Below are 24,949 nucleotides of genomic sequence, written 5' to 3' on the forward strand. Positions count from 1 at the left end.
CTAAAGTTTGGGCTCACTGAAAATACACAGCTAGCATATACCCCAAACTGGACATGGCAAGCAGAAATGTAACAGGGAGACATCCTACAAAACTTTTAAATAAACCATAAACTTACCTACAAGTGTCTGATCTGTTGCTTGTGGGAATCGACTTTCCTCATCCAGCAGGGATAATAAACCCATTGGTTTCTGCAGGAACATATCTAAGAGTGGTCTGTTGTCTTCATATTCTATAACTCTTGCATCAACACCTTCATATAAATACTCATTCTGTAACAGGCAAGAAGGCACATTTTATCAGTGTATACAGGAACACTCCAGAAAATAGTTCATGAATGGTCAATTGTAGCAAATTAAAACTACATGGATAAGTATGCCAAAATGCTAAAGACATCAAGGTTTTAGTGGAACCAATGCCAGTTGGAATGTATCACACTGTCAAGCTATAGATTTTAATTAGTCTCTGGGTACTTAAGGGCTTCCTCTGGCATATTTGGTAAAGATGCTTCCCACGAATAATGCAAGAGCTAAAAAACCAGACTTGTAGAACTGAAAGATTTGCAGAAAGTTTTTGCAGATAGAGATTTCAGTCTCTACTTGCTCCCCTGGTCTGCAGTGTAAGAGATATTTCTTAATCATCTGGAGCTATATTTACTTTCCAAATTTATTGCTTAGATCTATCTGATGTACAGTGGCCAAGATTTGCAAAAGTGACTCAAGATCAAAGAAGCCTCAACTGTTTGACTCCCATCCTCAAACACCTGGAAAAGCTCTTACTTTGAGAAGGATGGTGTGTATACTTTCTAAAACTTAATTAAATAAATTTTCTCAGGTTGACCTCTACAATATTTTTCCTGCTTTTAAGAAACTGCAGAAAAGTATTCAGCATGATTAAAAGACGATAAAGGAGCTTTTTTTTTTTTTTTTCTTTGCTGAAGACTGCAAATATCCTTGACTTCTCATTGAGACTGAGAGTAACCTATTAACAAAAGCCATGTCCATGGTGTGTTGCAATGTTTTTTTTCTTGAAAATCTTGAAAACCAGTTAAACTATATGTGATGAATAGAAGAATGACTGTCTTTAATCCTTCAGCATGTCAGAGGACAGGCGTGGATTTATGAAGAGAAGGATGCTCTAGGAACTGCCACCCCTCCACAATGTTTGCTTGTATTACCTAATGCAGTAGCAGTTACCCACTGCACAGTGCTCCCATATAAACCAGGGCTACCTTCAGTCCTGTGTGGACTGCTCCCCACATTATGAAACATGTAATTAAGCCTTTCGATCTATTTTTAAAAAACACCTCTCTTCCAAAGGATAGGACTTTATAGAAGTGTTTTATTAATTTATGATGTAATGTCACAGTTGTGCTATCCTGAATTCATTGTAAATTGAGTATCATGAAAATGAATGATGGCTAATATTAATGAGTTCAAAGACCTCTAACCCCAATGACCTTTCATTATGTGTCATTCACTTGAGTCTGAATGGCAGTCAAGCATGAGTGAAGAAGGCAGCACACCGAGTGTTTCAAAAAGCAGTTAACTGCCATATACAACAGAAAAGCACACATTATTAGACTTCATACCTCTTCATCTCTAAGCCAGAAAGAAACTGTAAAATTAAAAAAAAAAAATCAATAACACTGTCCTGGAAATACTGACCTAAATAGATCTGCTGATCCGTTTGAGAGAGAAGACAGAATATATACCTAAACTTTTCTATTATCCAGATTGATCTAATTTGTCAGGATGCTCTTAATTCAAAGGATAGATTATGGCTCAGTGTATATGATTATACAAGGGTGTGAACAGTAAGAATCTCTCCTACAGCCCCATGAAGGCTCTGCATCTCAGGTGCATCACATTAACTTCATTCACTTTCCCCCTGCAGCAGTGGACAGGTGGAGTTTTGCTTCTCATTTTAATCAATGACCTGAGCCACAGAACAAGACAGAAGAGTAATAAATGTATCGCTGATATAGGTAAGAAGTTAATTATATACCTGTAGGAACTAGAGGCAGGAAAGGAATGAGTTTGTGTTATCTCCCAAAGATAACAGTGGCATAGGGGCAGCTTAACCGAGGCCTATGGCTCCATGGACACACAGATGTTACATTAATGAAACCAGCTGTAACTGCTCAGGTTTATCAGGACTACTCTTATGATGGTGGAAAAGGGAAGATATTGCAGATGATACTGCTCTGGATAAATCTGTCAGAAACGAGTGTTTCAGTGACACTCAGACATCCTCAAAGAAGCTCTCTTAGACAACGACACCTAATGATTGACAAAGAAGGACATCCTCTTGTAGACAACATACCTAATGATTGACTTTTTCCTACTTCAAATGCTTGTGTGAAAGAGTTAAGAGAACTGATAGAGGAATTCTCCCTGAAACTGAAAGGACCTCTTTATTAGCTGCTCTGCAACACCATAGCAGCAAAATCTGCTCCCCCTTCCTGCGCTGCCAACGCACAAGGCCTGACCTTCAATGCCTTTGGTGTATGTGACCACTCAGCCTTCAGTGCCTGCATCCTGACAACTGAATGGGATGTGAGCGTTGACAGTTTCTGTAATGCTACCATCTGCCCAGTAGGATATAGAGTGAGTTCACTTCATCACCTCCCATGGGCTTCTGGAGGATGGCTGATAACCAAGTCTTCCAGGCACCAGCATGACAGATGGCTCAGAATTAAGAGATATCATATTACATTTTCTTATGCAATTGCTGGTCTTCAACCATATTATTAAGATACAAGCAGCAAGCAGAAAAGCTTTCATGATGCACATCATGAAACTGTAATGAAATAGATCTTATTTGAATTAATAAGCTGAATCGGCTACAGGATGCTGTAATCTCCCATGATGTTTTATGACAAGAAAGATCCTTAAAATAGCAGCTGCTCATTGAAATTCTAAAGCATAATCCACTAGACAGTATTCCTATAGATGGGATGTCAAAAGGAATGACTGAGTTACACTTATACTTGGGCTCTTATCTTATCTAAGTATTTTATGGTGACTTCTCTGTGATCAAAACTAGGTAATATTAGCTTGTGCAGCCTGGTTTCACTTAATAACAAAATAATCATTAGATACATTAGGAAATTATCTTAATGCTTAATAAAGAAATGTAATACAATTTTTCTAAAAATGCAGCACAATGACACTTTGGTTTAAATAGGAACACCAGAGAGTTATTCAAAATAAACATTTTCCAGCTTTAAGTAGAAGATTGTTACATGAATGTAAAAACAAAACAAAACAAGAAACACACATTGCATATATAAAATGCAAAAAGTAGAATCCTTCTGACTGACAATAACCTTACCACTTTCCAAAATATTTTAGATATTTGACATTATGCTGTTTAATTTTCATAGAAGAATCACAAATGAGAAAGAAATGGGAAAATTGGCTGGCTGGACAATGTTACCTGCAGATCAGGGAGCTAGCAGAGAATTAACTTACATCGGTACAGTAGCTTACATGTTAAAGAAACACCATGAAGGACAGGACTGAAGGCAGAAAAGTTGTCCTTTGCTTACTGTTTTGTCCTTTGCTTACTATTAACCTAACAAAACCTCATGCCAGGATTCGTTCCACCTAACAATATATACATAAAAGATGTGACCAATTTGAGAGCCCACATTGCCTTCCCAGTCAGTGGAGACAGATCTACCTGTGTCTCCATGGCCTACAGGGAATCTAAACTAGCTTAGGCTATACTCAGACTTCCTCTTAAATTAGGGAAAGAAGATTGTATTCAGGTCTAAACTGTTTTATTCCTAAATACAAATATTTACTCAACAATAAAGAATAAATGCCTTTAATTTTTGACTTGACTTCTGCCACAAAGATGCTCTGCTCTAGCAGATACCCTGAGCCTCCTGCTGCTATATAAGCAGTGTCCCTTGGAAGTTTCTAGGCAGACTCGATCTCTGCTCATAAAAAAGCACGTGATGGGCAATCTCTGACAACATGGTATTAGTTGTACCACTGAGCCAGACTGAGATCCAACAAAGTACTTTTGTTTAGGAAGCCAAAGGTGAATTGGGAACCAAACTGGAGATGGAGCTTATGTGCTTTCTTAAATCTGGAACCAAGGAGTTAAAAAGGTTGGTCTGAGCGGGGTGCTGCTGAATGGCTTATACCTCAGTCCACTTAGTTCTTTAGACCTGCATGATAGAGGAAAATTCATTATGATGTGTAATTATTCTTTTTGATTCAAGAAAATTATATGATGTTTTCTCACAAGGTTTTGATTTCCACCCAAACAGATACAAAATCATTATAAATTTTAAATATTAAAAAGACAAATTAAATATTTTATCTCATTCTAATCTGCATATTCATCCATGAATCCAAATTCCAGATTATTATTTTCCGTCGCAGAATAGAAGCTATCATTCCTGTTGCCCCTACACAATTAGCTTTGTGCAGAGGCAGATGCTGTGACTGCTGTCAGCCTGGACTGCTGTCACTCCACAAGGCTACAGGTGTAGCCTCAGTGGTGTTGCAATACCATTTAAACAAACACTGACTTTTCAGGTCATTTAGAAGAGAAAAAAATACTTATTCTATATTTTAAGTAGCAGGGAATTTTAAAGAGCAGTCCTGGGTATCCCCTGTAACCACAAAATATTTTCTATTATTCTGCATTTGTTCTGCAAATATTGATGTGGGGCCATATATAATTTTGGACTGGGAAAGTGTGGGCACGCAGTAGGAAGGTATTTATACCCTACATGAAACTTTATTACAATAAGCAGAAGCATCGCTTTGTGAACTTATTTTTTCTGCTTGTTCACTTCATCTTTGACATATGTGGTATACACCAAAAAGTTTGAAAAGATTATTGAAAACTAGCAAAACCACATTAGGAGTATAACAGTGACATTAAATGCTAAGACAAACATTGAGTATAATGGATTTTTGAATACTGAGCAATTCTCTTTGTAACTTTCATTCCTGTAGAAAAATTTCAGCATCATTTGGTGCAAAAAAGTTAAAGAGGAAACAAACAAAAGCTAAAGGAGAAAACCTCCTATAATCAGAAGTTTATGGTCACTCATGGGAAAAAATAATCTCTTCCTTAGGAAAACCAGAGGCTGTTCTTTCTTAAGCATTACCCAGACTTCTCTTATTTACTGTATCAGTGCAAGAAAGACTGACACAGCGATGATAAATGAGCAGCAAGACCAATTTTTCTCTGCTCAGTGAATGGGAATGGTACAATCCACTGTATCTGTGTATGTCTAATCTTTTTTATTACTACTATTATTTTTTTTCCACTTCAGTTTTTTGGGCAACTTATATCACTCCAGTAAACAGATGTTATGTAAGACATATGACATTCATTCATTCTTTTGAGACAACTGCAATGAGGGTGTTCCTTCTTGAAGGGTTGTGGGTGACTGCTCCCTGAAATTTGCCCATATTAAAGGGCACCTTTGTATGGTAATGAATCGCTTCAGAGAGGCTGCCTGGGGAATTTACTGAACAACAAAGGTCAGGATTTTTGACCACATTCTAAAATACTATTCCTATCACTGCTGAGGCTATATTTTAGTAGGCCGCACCTCTGAGGAAAGCAAAGCTGTGATCACTTTTCAGATTCAGATACAAGAAAGAACCCCTTGACAATGCTAAAACCATGCTACCTGCAACACTGAAAGTACAACTTAGTCTCATGAATTCATTTAGTATTGGTTTTTATTGCTTACCTTGCCAAAAAAAATGATTTGCCTTGCTTAATTATGAAATCATTGCTTATTAGGTTGACATGAGTTTATTGAGAACTAGGCTATGATCAGTTGATTTAGGCCTTGTCGTACCTCTGTTTACTTGTGACATGAAAAAGGCAGAGATACTTAGATACTTGACACCTTCATTGCCTTTTTTTTTTTTTTTTTTTTTTTTTTTTTTTTTCCCCCACTAATCTTTGCCTTTCTTGCCTTCAGCAATTCCAGGTTCCTGAGACCAAAGGGAAAGTCGGGAGCAAGAAGATGTACCCATGATGGAAGACGATCAAGTCAAGGAACTTATGAGCAAAGTGAAAACATGAAAATCCATGGGACCTGGTCAGTGCCTGGATTTACCTGGGATGAACTATTCATCAGTCTGTCCTATTTCAGTTTCAAGCTGTTAGAAAAGCTGTTAGAAACAACAGTAGCCAAGAGCACTTTCTGTGTGAAGTAATGCAATTTGGAAAGAAAACACCTAAGTAATTAAGCTAATTTTTCTCTTAGATCTTATTAAAAACAAGAAAAGACTTGTGACTGAGAAATCTCCCCCCCCCCCCCCCCCCCCCCCAAATCTATAAAATAACTACAAGATCTAAGAGTGCAAGACAGCATTGCCTGAAACAATTCAGAATAGGAAAAAAAAAACAGTGACCAATTAAAATTGAAATCCTCTTCAGTCCTCTACACTGACAACACACACATGTACATACCTGAATACCTAGACACATTCCAAACTTCTACCTGTCTAACCTTCAAACAAGCAGTGATTAAAGCTGACAAAATACAGTTTTTCTTCTAATACTTAAAATTAGTATTCAGGAGGAGTTTGCTCTATAGATCACAAAATCAATAATTTCAATAAAACAGATAAAGTATTATTTCACCTAAAATGTGAATGTTGACTGTTCTGTTTTTGACTGTTCAGCATTCTGATATATATCTGTTATTTTTTCTCCAGACATGTAATTTCTTCACATAACAATATTGAATAATGATTTTAAAATGATTTTTATGGAATTATTTAGAAAGTTGAGATAATCTTTATTTATTTTTTTTACTGTCCTTTTCAATTTCATAAACTATTATAGTTAAAATTCTGTTCCTTTTCTCTGTTTCACATCAAATTATTTAGATTAAATCCATCATGGTTTAGCTTATATGATCTAGTTCCTGAACAAGAACAAATTAAGTGTGATATTTTCAGTTTTTATTAATGGAATTTCAGTGTTCATTAAGTTTATTAGCAAGCTATTATGAACATTGCATTTAAAAATTATGGTACCACTCATTTATGTTTTTACTCTGGAACCACACACTACATCACTCATGTTATTACTCAGAAAAATAACACAGCATTTGCATCAGTCTGATTATCACTGTGCTATGTTGCTTAGATACTGTACATTTCAAGTTTAATGTATTTTTTGCAGGCATTTTACTTGCAAATAGCAATCCAACAGTGCTTCACATAATGCATACTCAGAAAGCATTTGTTATAATCTGCAATTTATGACCTACTATGGAGAAGGAACAGTGTAATTTCCTGAGACAAGCTTTCATATGTGCAGCAATACTGAAGCTTTATCAAAATATTCAAGACATACCTGTTCCCAGGCAAAGACATGTTGATTGAAGTAGAACTGAATTTGTTCATTGGCAATGTTGATACAGAGTTGTTCAAAAGAATTTTTTTTGAAATTCTCAAAGCCAAAGATATCAAGAATTCCAATGTTCAAACCATCATCATTTCCACTGTAAAGGTTAAATAAACTTTTTATTGTTGTACCTTAATTATTTTACAACGACTATCTTCATTATTGTTCCATGAAAGCACATAATAGGAAAAACCTATACAGCAGTTGAACAGGATAGTTTTTGCTAAGCCATATTTTTCTTAAAATAACAATTCATTTTTATTTGAAATACAATAAATGCACATAAATTCAAATATATCTGTATTTGAAGACCAGATAAACTGAAATACATAATGACCAAGTCAATTGATAAGTGTATGGAAGATTTACAATTTATTTTTAAACTAATATTCGCTAGTTAACAATCTGTTGTAGAAAGCTGATATGGTGCAGAAACAACACAAAGTTCTTTTTGTTTCTGTTGTAATAAAACAGGCATTACTCAATATCGTACCTTGAAATTAAAGATTGATGACATTAGATAATATTTCTTCATATTTCTTATTCATAGCAATTAAAACTGCTTATTTTAACATGAAAGTCTGAAAAACGAATAGCTAGACCTCCTATGCATCTAATAAGTACTTCTAGTATTGAGTACTGGAACTTGACATGAATTTAAATTACCAATTAAGTTCAGAAAAGTACTACTAGTAAAAACTTCAGTTTGAAATTTTAACTAAGACATTTTGAGGAATATGTAGTAATTTCTGCAATTGTAACAAACCTCTACTAATTACTTGTTGAAACAAAAAATAACAATATAATTTAATAACAACCTATAGTTGGCATTAGCATTTTTTCCAAGCTAAATTAAAATAAAAACACATTCTATCTATAGCTACCTTGGAGGGGCTATCTGTAATAATTTTTATTTTTTTATTTTTTCCCATAAAAAGTGTAGGAAATTGGATATGGAGAAGGAGCTTCAAGATACTAATGAACAGCACTTTGAATAGCATCTTTGAGAATTGCATTGAATAGCATCTCATGAATTGCACTGTTTCATAGTGGAGGAACCAAAGACATTTACTCATTTTGACCTATATTTGTGACTATTTTATCTGTCTGGAAATTACATTTCTGGTGATCAGACTGATGCAATTTGTCTTTCCAGTTCCTTCCCAGAGCTAATTACAAAAAGATAGCAAATAAAAAATATATTACTACCATAGCAACAAATCAGACTTTTTTTTTGTTTTGGTTTGTTTTGGTTTGTTTTGTTTGTTGTTTGTTTGTTGTTTTTCTACAGTGAATATTTTAGGTCAAACTTTCTCCTTCCTCACCAGCACAGTAAATATTCAATTTGAAAAGGACTCTGCACATGAGAGAGGCACACAGATTAGTAATGCTGCCCATCTATCATGCATTTAATTCTTTTATTTACTGATTAAAATTCTGTTGAGTGTTGTTCTGTTGTAACCAAATATTTGAAAGCTTGGACAGATTTCAGGATTGCAGCCTTGGCTTTAATCTGATGTTACAAAAAAAAAAAATAATATCCATGAAATCCAGATTTGCAAAGCTATTTGTTGTTGATATTCCATTTCAAGTAGTTATAAATTCATGCCTTTTCACTGCTATTAGCAGCCAGAGAGGGTCCTGACCTACAGAATCTACAATGTAAGCTGTATAATTTCTTCTTCAGTTAATTTGCAAAAGGTATAATATCCTCATTCCCAGTATCTTTTTTGTCTGTGTTTTAAATGTCACTCTGTAAGGATAGAGTGGACATTAACCTCAGTAAATGTGTTTGGAAACTACTCATATATACATATAACCACTCATAAAAACTGCAACATAAGCAACAACATGGGTGCAAATAAGAGCAGAGTTTAACCTATGTAATCAACAGATCATAGAATCATAGAATCATAGAATCATAGAATATCCTGAGTTGGAAGGGACCCTTAAGGATCATCAAGTCCAACTCTCGACACCGCACAGGTCTACCCAAAAGTTCAGACCATGTGCCTAAGTTCACAGTCCAATCTCTTCTTAATGATGAATGAAAGAGTTAACCTGACTGTTAGGAGTAAATGGTATAAGGGAAAAAATAGTTAGCATGTAATTTCAATACAATTACACATAATTTACAAAGGGTTAAATGAGTAAAAGTTAAACAGGAAAACACCAGATGCCTGTGCTATCCATACCTACTGTATTGTCACTGCATAGCATAAATAGGATTAAAAGTATTTTAATAGTGCTGTCATAAATAAAAAAGTAGCAGAGAAAAGTAGATGAGAACACTAAGTGCTCCAATTTAGACAATCCTTCTCCTACAGAAAAATCTCTTTTTATTCTGGAAAGACTTCTTTTACCTTAAATGTTTGTCAGGTTTGAGAAGAGTGTTGATGCGATTGACTATCCAGCTAAAGAGGCGCCCATAGAGTGCTTTGGCCATGGCATCTCTGACATCAGTGGCTTTTTCCACAGTGTTGGGACGAATAATGGTTTCTCCTCGAGTTACTACGCAGTGAGAGGTAAGTGCCTCTTGCAGTTCATCTGCCTGAATACACAGCAAGGATGCACCTGGGAAGTAAGGTCACAGCTCAGAGGCAGATTTCTGAAGAAAAAATATGCATGTCAAGGCTGCAAGTACAATGTCTTACCAAATAAGGGGCAAATCACAGCCTTAAACTATGACAAACAAGGGTGTTCACACCAGCCAATGGTAAGTACCTAATTTAGCCTTCCTACCTTCCACTATAGTCAGTAAATGGTTCAAAGTAGAGGCCTTTAGGTGTTCTAAGTTGCTCCCTCAAGGAGATTGCTTCTCCAAACTGTCTATGGAGAAATGTTAGGGAATCTAGGTGACCATGTCAGGAGCATGAAAGCTATGAGGTGTGAATAGCCCTCAGTTATAATCCATCCCTATAATCTGCAGCTGTCCTTCGCTCCAAAAAATGGTTGCTTCTTTCCCAGTTGAACAATATTTTTCTATGATGGGAAAATGTGCAAAATACAGCATTAAGACTTCATTTACTCCCCAGCTGTAATGAGTAGGAACTTCCTTGAGAATCTTTGCCTCTTCCTCTCCTCTGCTTTCTTGCAACCTATAATGTAAGATATCCCTTCCAAATAATTAGTGAGCTATAGTTCAACATGTACATGGAAGGAACAAGTAATGAGGATCTAAAAAAGAAACTGAAAACAAAAAAAGATATTCAAAATGTTAATGATGTTCTCCATCAAACGTTCAAATAACCTTGGAAAAACTCCAAAGATTTTCTTTTCAAGCATCTGCAGTATTAGTCATGTTTCCTGAATGCCAGTAAACTGGTTAGTCAAATAAGGTGCATAAATTGGGTATTTTTCTTTCCACATTTGAATTCAGGTGGGCTTGGAATTAATCTAACTTCAACTTTTAATTATTCTTGCAAAATTTCCATGTGAATACAGTCTTCACTGATAACTTTCTTGCAGTAACATTTGCTACTAAAATGCTAAAGGAATACAATGTTAAATCAAGAAAAAACTCACAGTTCTCAAGGGCTACTGGATTGGAAATGTTGCTCTTGTCGATCATATGTTCAGATACTACTGCAGAAAATTCAATGTTCCCCACATTTAAAATGGCAGCCAGAACACTGTACACACTTCCAAGTTCCTGAAAGTATATTAAAAAAAGATGTAATGCTTAATAGCCTGACAAGTTTGTCACTTTGGTTTGTGTGATGGGCATGCTGTTCTGCCATGTGTTTCCTACACATAGAACAATCACTTTCTATTGCTGTCTACAACATGACCCCTTCTTTTAGGAATACTTTCCTTAGCAATTATTATCTGGTCTGTACTCAACATAGTCTTTCACACATAAGACACCCAGGGAGGGCAAGACAAACCATTGCCTAATCTCTCTTCTACACCTGTCAACAGAACAGGATTGACGTGGAGTAGGGGAAGCTCAAAACAGTGGTAAGCGTAATTCTCTTGCACAGAAGAAAATCAGAGGGTATTTATATATAGCCTTCACTGTGTCTGCAGGCACAGCCTTGTCTAAAAATGTAATACCTAGATCAACAAAAATATCAAAAAATCTGTATTGAAATTTCTCGAATCACAGAGTACTCCAAATAACAGGTCTACGACAGCTCCTCTCGATGTCATTGGAACAAGAGCTTCAATGGGAGAAGAATGAGACCTCACATCGCTATTTAGCAAAGCACTTTACCACTCAAAATGTCACTTAGGAACTGAGTACACACCATAGCACTTTGGTACGGACCATATTTAAATATAGATTATAGATTTCAAATGGCTTAGTAGGTTCTGAATAGGTATTCTACCTTGAAATTAATTTTGTCTAGACAATGAAGTCAAGCATACAGTAAATATTTTAAGCAATTACATAGGACAAAATCATATTTGCAATTAATGAAATAACGTTTTCATTGCAGGTTTCACTTAGATTTGAACTGTGATTTTTCAGCTGTGAATTTTCACCTGAACTGTGAACATTTATCAGTATACTCGATGATCTGTGAGTACTTTTTGCTTAGAAATGTTGAAGTGTTCCTGTAAAGCATGCTAGGTTTAAAGCTAGAAATCTGCAATACTATATATACTGAGGCACACAGTAATAGTGTATTTTTTAAATAGCAGCTTTATAAGTTTTATAGTAGTTTTACAAGAAGCGCTTTTGTAAATTTGATTAGTGTGTTATAATGATAGACTCTTTGTAATTCCACAGCATTTTTTCCTAATATTCAGAAGTTTGCTGGTACCACATCAGGCATCATTTACTCAGATAAAACCTTTAATTGCTCTTAAAGACTTGATCTTGTTTTCGGCACTGTCAGAAGTTAATCTAGCAGTTAATAAATTAATTATTCCAGTGACAGCAAGACAAACTAGACCATCTCACTCTAAAAAAATTATGCTCAGGATAATTGCCTCACAGTTTCTGTAGGTTTTAAGCAATTGTTTTCATTTTAAGCTTAGGGGCACATAAAATTCAAAGAAATGGGTAGCTTAACTTCTGCCATTATACTGTACAATATATATTGCTACTGACATTTCTGTGCCCTTTTCCAGTGTGTTTTAAGTCTGGCTTGATCTGTCTTATATAGCAAGATTACTGTTCATCTCAGCCAGCCTTTTTTATTAATTTTGCCATGCATCCTGAAACAAAACAGTCTGATTTTAAGACTGGAAGTAATGACTGTAGTTACCATGAAAGTCTGTCAGTCAGTTAAAAACAAATTTAAAAGAAATAAAGTGTTGTTTAGGTCTCGGTTTTAGTTGGAGTGAGGAAGATATTCTATACAATGTTTTCTGCTAATGAAACACAGAACATGCATATATATATTGACCTTTCTCTGCACTGGGATGAATGTCAAAGCTTAAGGCTGCATTACTATGAAGTGAACTTAGAAAAGGAACTCACTGTCTTACAGTATCTTTTTCTTCAATGAAAAGAAATTGTCTCTGCACACACACACTCTGATTTCTGGCAATAGCCATCGCTCCACAAAGAGGGTGGTGTGGACACCCTGAGTTCACTTGGAACTCTTGAGAAGCTTTATGCAAACCCAGTCCAAGTACTCATCAGACCTTTGCCATTTGGAAATCATCCCTCCCCTGCTGGCATCCTTCTCTGTCACCTGCTGCAGAAACAGACAAATTAGTGCTCCCTTGGCAGTTCTTAAGTGATTTACATGGGCACCAGAGCTGGTTCCCTGCAGTTTCCTTGTGTCTCATATCAGAACCTCAATAGAGAAAGACTTCTGTATTCCTTCACTCTTGCAAACATAGCCTCAGAAAGGCTAATTCACCCTGTGGAGAATGTGAGACAGGCTGTCATATATAGGGCTCACACGTAACCACAGATTGCTTATGCTACACAACCTACTTTGGAAATTGTAGGGAATCTACACGTATATGGTTCTTTACAGACTAAGCTCATGGTGGCTCACAAAGTTAATGAAGTGAAAGTGCATGCTAGACCTGAGCAGCCAGTGACATAGCTGCGACTGAAACTTCAATATATAAGGAAAATCTCCACTTCTGGATGATCAGCACTATTGTTTCCATCTATCAAAGTGAACAAAAGAAGTTGGAACAAGAACAAACTTCCTGCTTTACATGGCATTAATTAGGGCTTATCAAGGTCTTTGGTGTTGCGATAAAACTGCTATCAGTGCTGAACAGTGCATATCCTCCCAGGTTGCTTCTGGAACACTGGAAGTACAGGTGTGAAAGGATGTGTGATATTACTAAGTGCAGTTGTGAATAAACACATAGAGGAGAAAGACTGTGAACTCTGCTGTTACTGCAGCGTAATGCAAAAGGAGTATAGATGAACAGATGAGATGAATAAATATGTTCTGTTTGCTATTCAAATACTTACATTAAGGGAAAATAGAAATTTTCAAATGAACACAGTAGTCTTATGTGAAAAGCTCCTTAAAACATATGGTTTTGTTAAAGAAACTAAAACATGCATCCATTCTGCAGCACTAGTTTTATATTTCACAGATATTGTACAGCTCATACTCCTACTGTCATTTGTGATTAATAAAATCAGTGGTAAACAACAGCCATGATGCACCGTTTCTTCTAAGAGGAAACAACTATGATGCAGAATGGGGTTTCCTTTCCTTGCATCCTATTTTATAAACACAAAGGCCTGTTTTTTACTACAAGTACATGAAAAACAACCTGATGAGAGGGGTTTAATAGCCAGCAGAGCAATGATATGAGATGATAAAGAATGGTTTCAGTTAATGTTCAGTGATCAGATTCACTCTAAAGGGATGTAAAAACTTCACTCAAATTTGCCACTGGAGTAGTGAAAATTTATTAAGTTAATCAAAAATCAGATAATCTCAGTGAATTTTTAGAACTCTCACTATGGACATCATCTTAAAACAGAGATGAGGCTCATATTCACAGCCCTAAAATGATAGGCTAATAAACAGTTACAACATTTTATATGCATTTAAATTGCAAAAGCCTTTTTTCCCAATTACTCAGCTGATTTCAAAGTCTTGTTGACTAACACCATTTTATTAGCTTATCAGTGCCTTGAAACCTTAAAAATATATATGTAGCAAGATAACAGTAATTTGACCATGTACTATCATTAAATGTAAACACACTACTGCTAAAGTAAGAAAATAACAAGGATGACTATTTGAATTATTTTTGTAAGCTTTTCCTTCTTAAAGAAGTCATTAAAATTCATTTTAAAAGGGTTATCAGCACTCACCTCCAGTGTAAAACCTATGACTTTGAAGCACTGTTCAATTAATTCAAACTGAGACTTATAAAAGCTATTGTTCATAAAATCTTGCACTATTCTGAAATGATCATTTTGCAGATATCTGGAAGAGTTGACATATACAGAGTTAGAATTTAAATGAGGACAATAATTCAACACCACCAAACTTTGTAATCAATTTATGTAAAAATAAACTGTATTACCTGGGAGGTCTATATTCTGGCAATTTGTAATGTGCCAGTTTTTTCTTTTCTGCCAGACCAGCATAAATATAATAAAAAATATGGAAATTTTTCTCTCCTCTGAAACAATAGAAGGAACAAACTTGTTTAGTAAATTAACTACGTTACGTTTACTGATGATATACTATGCTATTATTAAATGTTATTTTAGTAACAGGCAAGGCTCACACAAATTGACATAAGACTGAAAGAGGCTTTATTACCGAGGTTCACATTGCTCATCCACCCACATCACATGGGCTGCTTAACTTTCGTTAACATTTTTTTTTCTTCTGACCATGGGAGAGCTGTATACTCCTGATTAACTTAATCCAATATATTTTGAGTCCTTTAGCCATGAACCAAGAAAGCCCATAAGGATACATTCAGTAAAAAACCTTATGACTTGGAATGTTTTGCCTATAAGTTAGGTGCCCAAACCCAGGACAGAAGGCTTATTTGCGCAGACAAGATTCCTGTGCATTTTCTGAGCAGGAAATCGATGCTTATGTGGAAATTCACAGCCACCACTGACCTCTGAGATGGCCAAGTCACTCATTATGAAAGAGCAAAAAGGAATTGTATTCAAACCTCTGGTTTCTGCATGAGCTGAGACTTGTGTCTCAGGAGTATCACTACATGCTTCTGTGACATGGATTCAGAGCCCAGTTCACTGCTCTTGCATAGAGGTGCCTAAATCAAGCTTGGTGCCAACTTTGGTGTATTTTACTGTGGACTGTCATTAGTAGGAAAAAAAAAATAAATCGATTCAAGGAGCATGAGCAGATCCTTGTATCTTCCCTCTCAGTGCCTTGACCATTGGGTTGCACAGCCACACTTGGAACATTCTGTGAAACCTCAGCATGTCCTGATGGTTTGCGTATTCTTTTGTGGGAGACACAGATCCAAAATCTCTGGATTTAAAGTGGGTCTGGAGTTTGGGTATCCCATTTTTTTGGTAATTAATGGTCTTTCTGCAAAAAATCATTCCGAGATCTCCCTCCACATTTGTGTCATGCTCTCCTAGAAGAGCAGAACAGACTGCCCATGCAATGCAGGTACCAGAATTCTAGTTCTCTGTGCTGGCATGGCCATATGGACCAGCCACACAGACAGCTCAGCAACGGGGAAAGCTCTGCTCAACACAAACAGCTTCAGGCACCCTTGGAAGCTGGTGCTTCAAGCATTAACCTCCTACAGTGGTTTTCATGCTAAGTTCAGTGGCATTCTCCTGTGAATTCAGATAACTACACAGATACCTAAAGTGCATTCGAGGCACCTAAATGGTTTGCTGACTTGCTGTCTCAGCATGTGGCTAAATATAAATACCAACGGGCAGTGACAGAAAATAAATAAATAAATAAATAACACTTTGAAAAAAAAAAAAAAGTGGTATTTTAGGGAAAAGCAAATTTTATTCTGAAAAAGTGGTTTCTGTGTCTATGCTCAGCTGGGGAAAGAAAACAGCATTTCATAAAATTGCCTCTAACTTTAAATTATTTATTAAAACATTGCCAGTGGGACTTAGAAGTCCTTCATATCACAATATACAACAGACAACAAGGTCATGCAGAACTACAAAAAAAGTAGAAATGAGACAAGATCAGTAAGGAGAAAAATTTACAACAGTGACAAGATTCCTTGTCTCAAACTCTGTCTTTTCTGTTGTTATGACAGAAATAGAGTTGGCAAATATTTTTTACCTGAATGCGTTACATATTGGGACAGGAAATAAATTTCAATGATTTTAATTCAATGCAAAGAACATTTAGTTTTTCTGTTATTTTATATTATAAGATACACACACAATATAGTTGGATCTGTACTGTATTTGGTCTATGACCCTGTATAAGCCAGAGCCTACTAGATGCATGAACATTTTTCAGAAAAAATATCTACGAGACAAGAAGAAACTTAGAGGAATTAAACTGAAGTCATGTACTTAGTACAATACTAACCATTTACTTCAAACTTCCACAAAGAAATGTATAACAGAACCACTAGAAAGCTTTTAATTCTTTAGCTATTCTAACATTCTGTTTATATATCACTTATGGATCTTTATGGGATTTGTTTAAATAACCCAAGAAATAATGAAACAAATACTGGAAGTAGTTTTCAATTAACTTACAGATCTATAAGTTATTCATATATCATTTATATGTATATAAATATATAAAAGACACACACACACATATACATATATATATATATTTATATATAAAAACAAATACACAAAACAATAACAATGAAAACTACACAGTACCTTATTCTTCTTTGTGTTTTGTCCTGAAAAAATTTTCAGTATCGTAGGCCTTCTCTCTAAACCCCAGTTAGGTCAAATATAATTTTTATACTTACACTGCCTGGTGGACAACCCTGGATTTTTCAAGGAGGTACTCTGAAATCTGAGCTCCTACTACAGTGCCACCACAAGTGAATTTCATTTCCAAGTATTTTCCAAATCTGCTGGAGTTATCATTGATGATAGTGCCTGCATTTCCAAATGCTTCTACAAGGTTATTCACCTGGAGGATCTTCTCCTGTAGAGTCCTGTTATTAGCCTAGATACGAAAAGATATTGCTTAAAGTTAATGATAATCATTCAAATACATTCCTTCTTAAATGCTTCTTTCCTCATCTAGTTGGCACCATGAAGTGTGACTTTTGTGTACTTCAGACTGTTGCATATGGGCCTGAGAAAGGAAGGACTGAAGACAGTTCCTCCTTTTTTCCTGTGTCATTGAGTGAACGCAATACAAAACAACCCTTACACATAGGCCTAGATTCATGCACATGATCTCAAGGAGGCTACTTCAATACTACAAGCCTGGGTATAAACTTCTGCACAAGAATGACAAAATAGGGGTGTTATATGTCATTTATTCAGCCACCTATCTGATCTTCTTGCAGCTTTGTTACAGTGAATGAACAGCTCAAACTGTATCTGTAACAAGGTTAGGCACATCTCACACCTGTGTTATCTTGACTCATTAGTGTACGTGACAACAGCAGTGAAGGTGTTGTGGTACAGGCTAGCAACTACAGATTATATCTATATAAGTGTTGAACCATGTCCTCCTCATTCTCACTCCAACTGCAACTGTATGAACGACATTAAAGCTAGCTCGCACATGACCACCTGAGCACAAACCTCAATTTAAACATGTAGGCATACCTCTATTGAGGGGGTTCATAGGAGTAGGAATGTAAATGATTTCAGAGTGAACAAAATTTCACCTAGTATGGACAAAAACAGTCTTCGAGTTTTCATCAATCACACTGACCAATTAATTTTCCTCATCAGGTGCATAGGCCCCTGCCTTACCATGGATCTCAAAGAAACATAGGTCTGCCAACTTAAGAAGGCAACAAAATGCAATGGAATCAGTAGATGAAGGCTTTACTTCTCAAATTGAGTGTGCCATCACACACATACAGCTAGCATTTGATACACCAGACTTTCACAAGCTGACACATACTTGGCTGTCCACTACACTTGTGAAGAAGTAGACGCATTGTCAGAACAGCCAATCCTATGTAAATTGTATGGAAAAAAAAAAGGCAGGTGTATAGTGTGAAACCTGTCACAATACAGCATTCTGCAGAACTAATGTCTGGCTGGAAGTGATAACACACAATCATATGTATCATCTATCATATATATGTATATATATGATCATAATAATGACAACAGAGCTTATCCATTTCTGTGGTCCATCATTCTGAGATGACTAGTCTACCTTCTGTCTGTATGATCGTTGCCTACTGCTACTGCCATCTGCCTACTGCTGCACTGCACCACACCAATAGATTAGTTTGTTTTGCTTGTTTTTGCACTTGGGAAATGCAAAAATGACATTCTATTTGTACAATTAGAGTGGTCAGTTCCCTGAATGACTATATCCCACTGACAGCAAACTGGTTGTGGCTGGAAGTGAAAGGATAGATCACTTCATGTAATGCAGTTTAGGTGATTCAAAGACACCCAGTTAAACAAGGACAAGCCCTCACTGCAGGGAGCACTTCCTTGCAGAAAATATTTCCATGTGACCTACTTCAGGAGAGAAAAAGGGCTAGACAGATCAGCACCAGGTTCCAGTCTGGCCTTACAGGAGTTCTTTGGAAAATCTATTATAGTATTGGCCCCCCACCAGTGCCCTGCCACCAGGTTCAGTCATTCTATTAGGCCTAAGATATCAAAGCCTTAGAGACATCCCCTTTAAAACATACCTTTCCTAGGACAGTGAGCTGTTGAACTAGAAGGTGGGCACTTTGTGTCTTGCCGGCTCCACTTTCTCCAGAAATTACAATACACTGCAGAGAACAAGAGCATGAGTGTTAGTGCATTACATATCTCTCAGCCTAGCAGAAGATGTAAGTAAATTATCTCATCTTTACCTGATCAGAGTTGTATGTCACCATGGACTGATAACCAATATCAGCAACAGCAAAAATATGAGGAGGGTTGGCAGTCCGTTTAGCTCCAATATACAGTTTGGAATGCTAAGTGTAAGAAAAATGAAAACATTAACTGTGTCCCATTAACATCTCTTTTTGCGCTTACCGGAGTTTAGTTCTATTCTCAAATTAGTAGACACCATGCTGAGGTTACCAGCAGCGAAGCTTTCTGAGTGAGTTGTTACTGCACTCGCTATACCATGAACCTGTATTTAGAACTATAAGAACTACTAAAAAAGATGAAGTACAATTTTGCATGATGTCAGCCCTATGCTGTAAAACTCAAATTATTAGAATAAATTTAGGGTTGCCAAATATAAAGCACCTACTTATTTATTTAATTTAGAATGAAATTACACTTTACATCCTCTTTGTTCTTCTGCATGATATTGATGGTTAAACCTAAGTGAAGATTGTTCCTGTACCTGCAGTAACTGATAATTATTAACAACAAATTATTGTGTTACCCAGATTTCATGTCTGTTCACTTTGTATAGCAGGGCGGCAAATTCACAAAAATTAAAATTTTACTCTGTTGCTTTATGAACTGTATGATCAATAAAATAGCTATGGCTTCCCCAGCTGTCTTGGGAGGAAATGTCCACAGCTCCTACTGCCAACCATTTACCTAGGTAAAGAAGTTCTCCACAGGAACTGGAGGAGGAGGAATGTTCTCCTCTACAAAAGGGGTAAGATTTAGCCATATTAATGAACGTATCTGTACAAATACTACTTCTAAACTAACTGTCCATGGCAGTTTCTACACTCAGTGGTGGTCCAGTCAACAAATCTCATGAATTTGCGTTTAATCTATTTCATCCTAGAATTAACATTGAAAGTCATTAAAAGAACAATGACCTAAAAATCTCATTTCCATTCAGTGATTAAAATGTGTGACTTGCTTGGATGTAGCTATCTACACTTAAAATATGATATAGACATGATCTACACTATAGACATAAAGATACCTGAGATAATTTTTTTTTTTTTCGAGTTTCTCATTTCTATGCTGAAATTCAACATGATAGGGACGTGTGTCAACATGCAGTTGAAGGAACTATTGTATTGCTAATTCTGTTTTTCAGAGCAAACTGAAACAAATCTCAAGAATGGTCTTACTTTATATTTAACACGAACATTCATATTTTAATGGAAATCAGTGTGAGTAAAAAAGAACCAAACCTAGATTTTCACACCTGTGAAGAATAAATGTCTACATTCCGAAATGGATTGACAGCGATGAGAATGTCCCCAACATATGTGTAGATTTGATCCTTGGCATAACCTTTCTGCAACTGCTCTGTTACTGTATTCTGATGGAGAAAGAATAGGAACATTGACTCACAGGAAAAAAAAAGAAAAAAAAAAAGAAAAAAAAAAGAAAAAAAATATTAGGAATATTAGGAAAATGTACAAAACATTTATGTAGTTACAATGAGTGAGTAGAAAAGAGATGGAAGGCATTAATGGTAAGGAATACAAATGATCTTGATCAGAAGTGATCTTTCTGATACTTTCAAACACCCTGGCATTCATAATTTCTTGTGTTCAATCTCTCTTTGAACAATACACATTTACAGATCCCCAAATGGCTGTAGAAAAATTAGTTAATAATTAGTGCTTTAATTCCATTAATCAAAGCTTATCATGTGACAATCCCATGTTAATTTCTAACACTACAGCTTCATGTAACTCATTGAGCAAAAGCCTTATGCTTGAGTTCATAACTGCCTTTAGAGCTGCCCTAACATTACTGCCAGTTAGGATAGGACACAGTTATTCAACTGTTTGGATGCTGTTAATGAAAGCAATCAGTTATCCACCTATATTAACAACCAGTCTCTACTGTGATTTGACTACCTATTATTAACAATCAGTCTCTATTCCTGCAAAGACAATTCTTTCTGAAACAAGAAAAAAAAAACAAAAAAAAAAAAACAAAAAAAAAGCCCCCCTATTGGCATAACCATTCCATTGACAAACTTACCCTGAACAGTCTACATACATAGCTGAGCATGTAAAGGGCCTAGTTAGATTTCCAATCAAAACAGAACATACATCTGGCTGAAGAAATTCAAACCAACCTCGAGACTATACTGAGTTATATATGAAAATATTAAGACCTTATTCCGTTATTTTTGAGGAGGTTTGAGAAGTTCTATGAAGCTGTTGTTCATGTATGAAAGAGGTTATAAACTGGATCGGATTGTGTAAAATACCACATAGTCAAATGATGCCTTTAGGTGGTGATTTCCTGAGGACTTTCTTGAGAATGTTTCACCTCTGAGGTGATAGGATACACTTTCAGCTTGTCTGTTGGTTTTTTTTTTATTTTTGTTTTGTTTTGTTTTCTCTTTTGCTTAGACTTTTTATACACTTCATTGCCAAAGACAAAGAGCAGTATTGATAGGATATGATTATACCTAATACAAAAATGCTTAAAACTGAGCTTTGTGAAGCAGATGAAACCTGGATTAGCTCAATTACATTAACTAAACATTAAGCTACTATTACTAAACTCTTGGATGATGGAAGAAGTTCCATGGGCTGTTCACTTTAGGTAACTTACCAGCTCAAGAGCCACATTTAGTATTCTGGACTGACAAAGATACAATGTACCAGAGAAATCTTATGGAAAGGAGGATGTGAATTATAGTATGCACCAGCCTATGAACAGCCTGGTAAAGGAAAAATGACAGTTTGTTTACAACTACTGATGGCCTCTATGACCTGCAGATAATGTGCTGTGGCCTGATTCTTCTCTGGGGTTTTGAAACTTACGCTATAAACACAACAGATTTCCCTCCTTTCTTACATGTGCTTCCCTGAACATAGTGGAGTCACTTCTGACCTTTGACAAACAAGTGAGATTCCTATCAACCACCAAGTCAAAAGTTCAACAGAAAGCATTGACAGGTCAGAGACTCAGCTGACATAAATTGATGTCAGTGCATCTCCACACCAAAATAAGTCAGTGGGAACCCAGCCTAGGAAACAGCCACAGTTAGCTAGGACAACACTAGATGTCTAAGCAACAGATGAGAACGTGCTTGTTCCTGGAATAAAATCCAGTGATACAGATCGAGTCAATCAAATGGTGCTACTATACTGCTCAGTCTGAGGCTTTGACTGCAGGGAAAGTTTTAGTATGGAGTTAGAACCACTCTGGACACAGAAAATCTCATTTAAGATGTTTGGCATAAGCAAGTAAATGGCTATTGTACACTTACACATTGAAATGTGGTAATACATGTATATATGAACTTGAATATCAAGCTCATCACTGTGATTTAATACCTGATTACACTTCTTCAGGAAACATGAAAAAGGATGTTCTTACCTCATCCAGTACCTCCAGGGTAGCTAAATCATCTACCTCTTCTTGGTTTGAAACTAGTGACTTAGTGTAGTTCCCTTTCTTTGTATGAATACGTTCAAACCTAGAAAAGAGAGACATACAATTTTTTGATGAAAGGAAACACAGAGTAGATCTTGCATCTGTAACCATCTTGACTGCAATTCAGCTAAAATATTCCACCTTTCCATTGCTCCAAACTCAAAAACATGGATGTTTGAAAAGCAGGACTTTTTTTTTTTTCTTTGATACAACACACATCTGTATTTGAGAATTAAAAATTTCTATTCTGATCCCACAACTGATACCATTAAGCACTTTTTCATTGTACTATCCCCTACTTGATCATATGCCTACATCAGATGCAGGACTGGAGCTATGAAGTACAGAAAAAAATAAAAAAATAATAATATATTTATAAAGGATATAACAGTCAAACTCTAGCACTTGTCTTTAAAAAGAAAAATGACCCACATAAACATTATGGATAGGACAAAAACAGGGGTGTATGATGAAATAACGTGGTAAAAATTATGCAGAAAAAGCATTCAGGATGATAACATATCTAGCTTAGTAATGACAGTGCCCTAAAGCCTGGTTGAGATGGTCGCACTGTTGAGAAAAGTGCTACAGAAACACTGGAATATGTGAAATACATCCTGACCCAGAATAATTTACTTGGACTCCACAGGAAAGAAAGTGTACACAATAAAGAAGCATTTCAAAACTTCAAATCTCTTTATCAGGATTAAACTTCAATAAAGTTTATTTTAAAATAAAATTTCTTCTCCCTTTCAATAATAATAATAATAATAATAATAATAATAATAATAATAATAATAATAATAATAATAATAATAAATTATGTAGTCTTACAGAAATTTGCAAGAACATTCCCCCCAAGTTGGATTGTTGTCTACCCAAAAGAAAAGACATTGCTAAACTCAGTGAAAACAGCAATAAATAGATTTACAATTTATGTCAATTATACTTGCTCTATGACATGGAGGAAAATCAGGAAAGGGACACTGGGTAAGTAACAGGAGAGTTCAAAAACAAAATCAAAGATGTGCAATATGACAGAAGACTACTAAGTAAATTGAATCTCCTGATATGATCTCACTCCCCTTGAGTATATATTTTGGTAAACTGAGACAGCAGAGGAACTGTGTTGTATGAAACACAATCACTTTTTACCTCAACTCCAGACAAGGTCAGGGTAATCCCTTAATTTTGACATTTGGCACAAGTAAAAGCAGACAGATGTTTTCTACCCAGACAAGACCTTTAATATATGTAGCAGTGGACAGGAGAAAGAGGCAATGATACTGATATTGAAAACTAGAATGAATAAACATGATGCTGACAGAAGCTAAGAATCTTCTGAACTCTCACAGTAAGATTTACTGCAGGTAACAGACGACATCCACATCACCTACTTCATGGGTGCTAGTTCAGTTCAGGCAGGCTGTCTGCTGACGGGGCTGCAGGTGCAGAAAGTGAAGCAGGCACCAGTTGGCATTATTTGTTGATTGCCAGGCCAGAAGATGGGCTGGAAAAAATGGGCAAATGATGCCCTCCCAAACTGTGAGTGTAATCAAGATCTGAGTGATGGAAGTGCAGGCACGAGTGCACTTCATCTAGCATTTTTTTCAGCTTCTCTTGTCTGTAATGATCGCTCTCTGAGGGTGAAAGAGCGGCCTGTCCTTACCCAGGTGCCAGTAATAGTGCAGTTTCCTCCTCTCTCAGGCAGGTGTCAGCTATCACTGGAGCCTTTCCTTTGTCTGTAGCACAAAGACAGGAGTTTCCCAGCCACTACAGATGACTAATGCTGCAACCTTAAGATTCAGACACTAACATGTCAGACTTCATTGCAAGAGCCAGCACAGTTTCATGGTCTTTGTCCCAGTATCACAGCCCAGTACCCAAGGCTGTGGGTAGGAGGCTCAGTGTCCAGAAAGTACAATGAACAACATGGATAAACAGAATCTGCACTGCACTGATGGAGGAGAGGAGGCAAATTTTGCCAGTTTTATTCCTGGATATTTTGCAGACTACTCTCATACTGTCATTAGGACCCTGGACTTGTGCAGGAAAGCAATCCCCTTCCAAATGCTTTCTTTCCTTTAGTATTTACTACAGGCCAAAAAGACTGTTTGGAGACTCAGCTGTAATGATGATTGTGAAGCTGAATTACACAGAGGTGAAAAAGCAATGGGACTACTACACAGTCCAGTAAC

At 36.2% G+C, this 24,949-nt stretch overlaps 1 protein-coding gene across 1 annotated transcript in view; it reads right to left on the minus strand.

The window, feature by feature from the left end:
• MYO3A (myosin IIIA) overlaps nt 1-24,949 on the minus strand; it is a 108,986-nt gene that overhangs the window by 34,160 nt on the left and 49,877 nt on the right. Inside the window, exons 9-19 of the mRNA XM_032182655.1 lie at nt 22,695-22,794; nt 20,551-20,667; nt 19,295-19,399; nt 19,127-19,210; nt 17,255-17,457; nt 14,876-14,974; nt 14,661-14,775; nt 10,931-11,057; nt 9,769-9,979; nt 7,355-7,502; nt 117-270 (exon numbers count right to left, since the gene is read on the minus strand). Coding sequence (XP_032038546.1) covers nt 117-270; nt 7,355-7,502; nt 9,769-9,979; nt 10,931-11,057; nt 14,661-14,775; nt 14,876-14,974; nt 17,255-17,457; nt 19,127-19,210; nt 19,295-19,399; nt 20,551-20,667; nt 22,695-22,794 — 1,463 coding nt within the window. The remainder of the gene's footprint in view (nt 1-116; nt 271-7,354; nt 7,503-9,768; nt 9,980-10,930; nt 11,058-14,660; nt 14,776-14,875; nt 14,975-17,254; nt 17,458-19,126; nt 19,211-19,294; nt 19,400-20,550; nt 20,668-22,694; nt 22,795-24,949) is intronic.

The sequence above is a fragment of the Aythya fuligula genome, chromosome 2, assembly GCF_009819795.1.
Source record: "Aythya fuligula isolate bAytFul2 chromosome 2, bAytFul2.pri, whole genome shotgun sequence".
NCBI lineage: Eukaryota > Metazoa > Chordata > Aves > Anseriformes > Anatidae > Aythya > Aythya fuligula.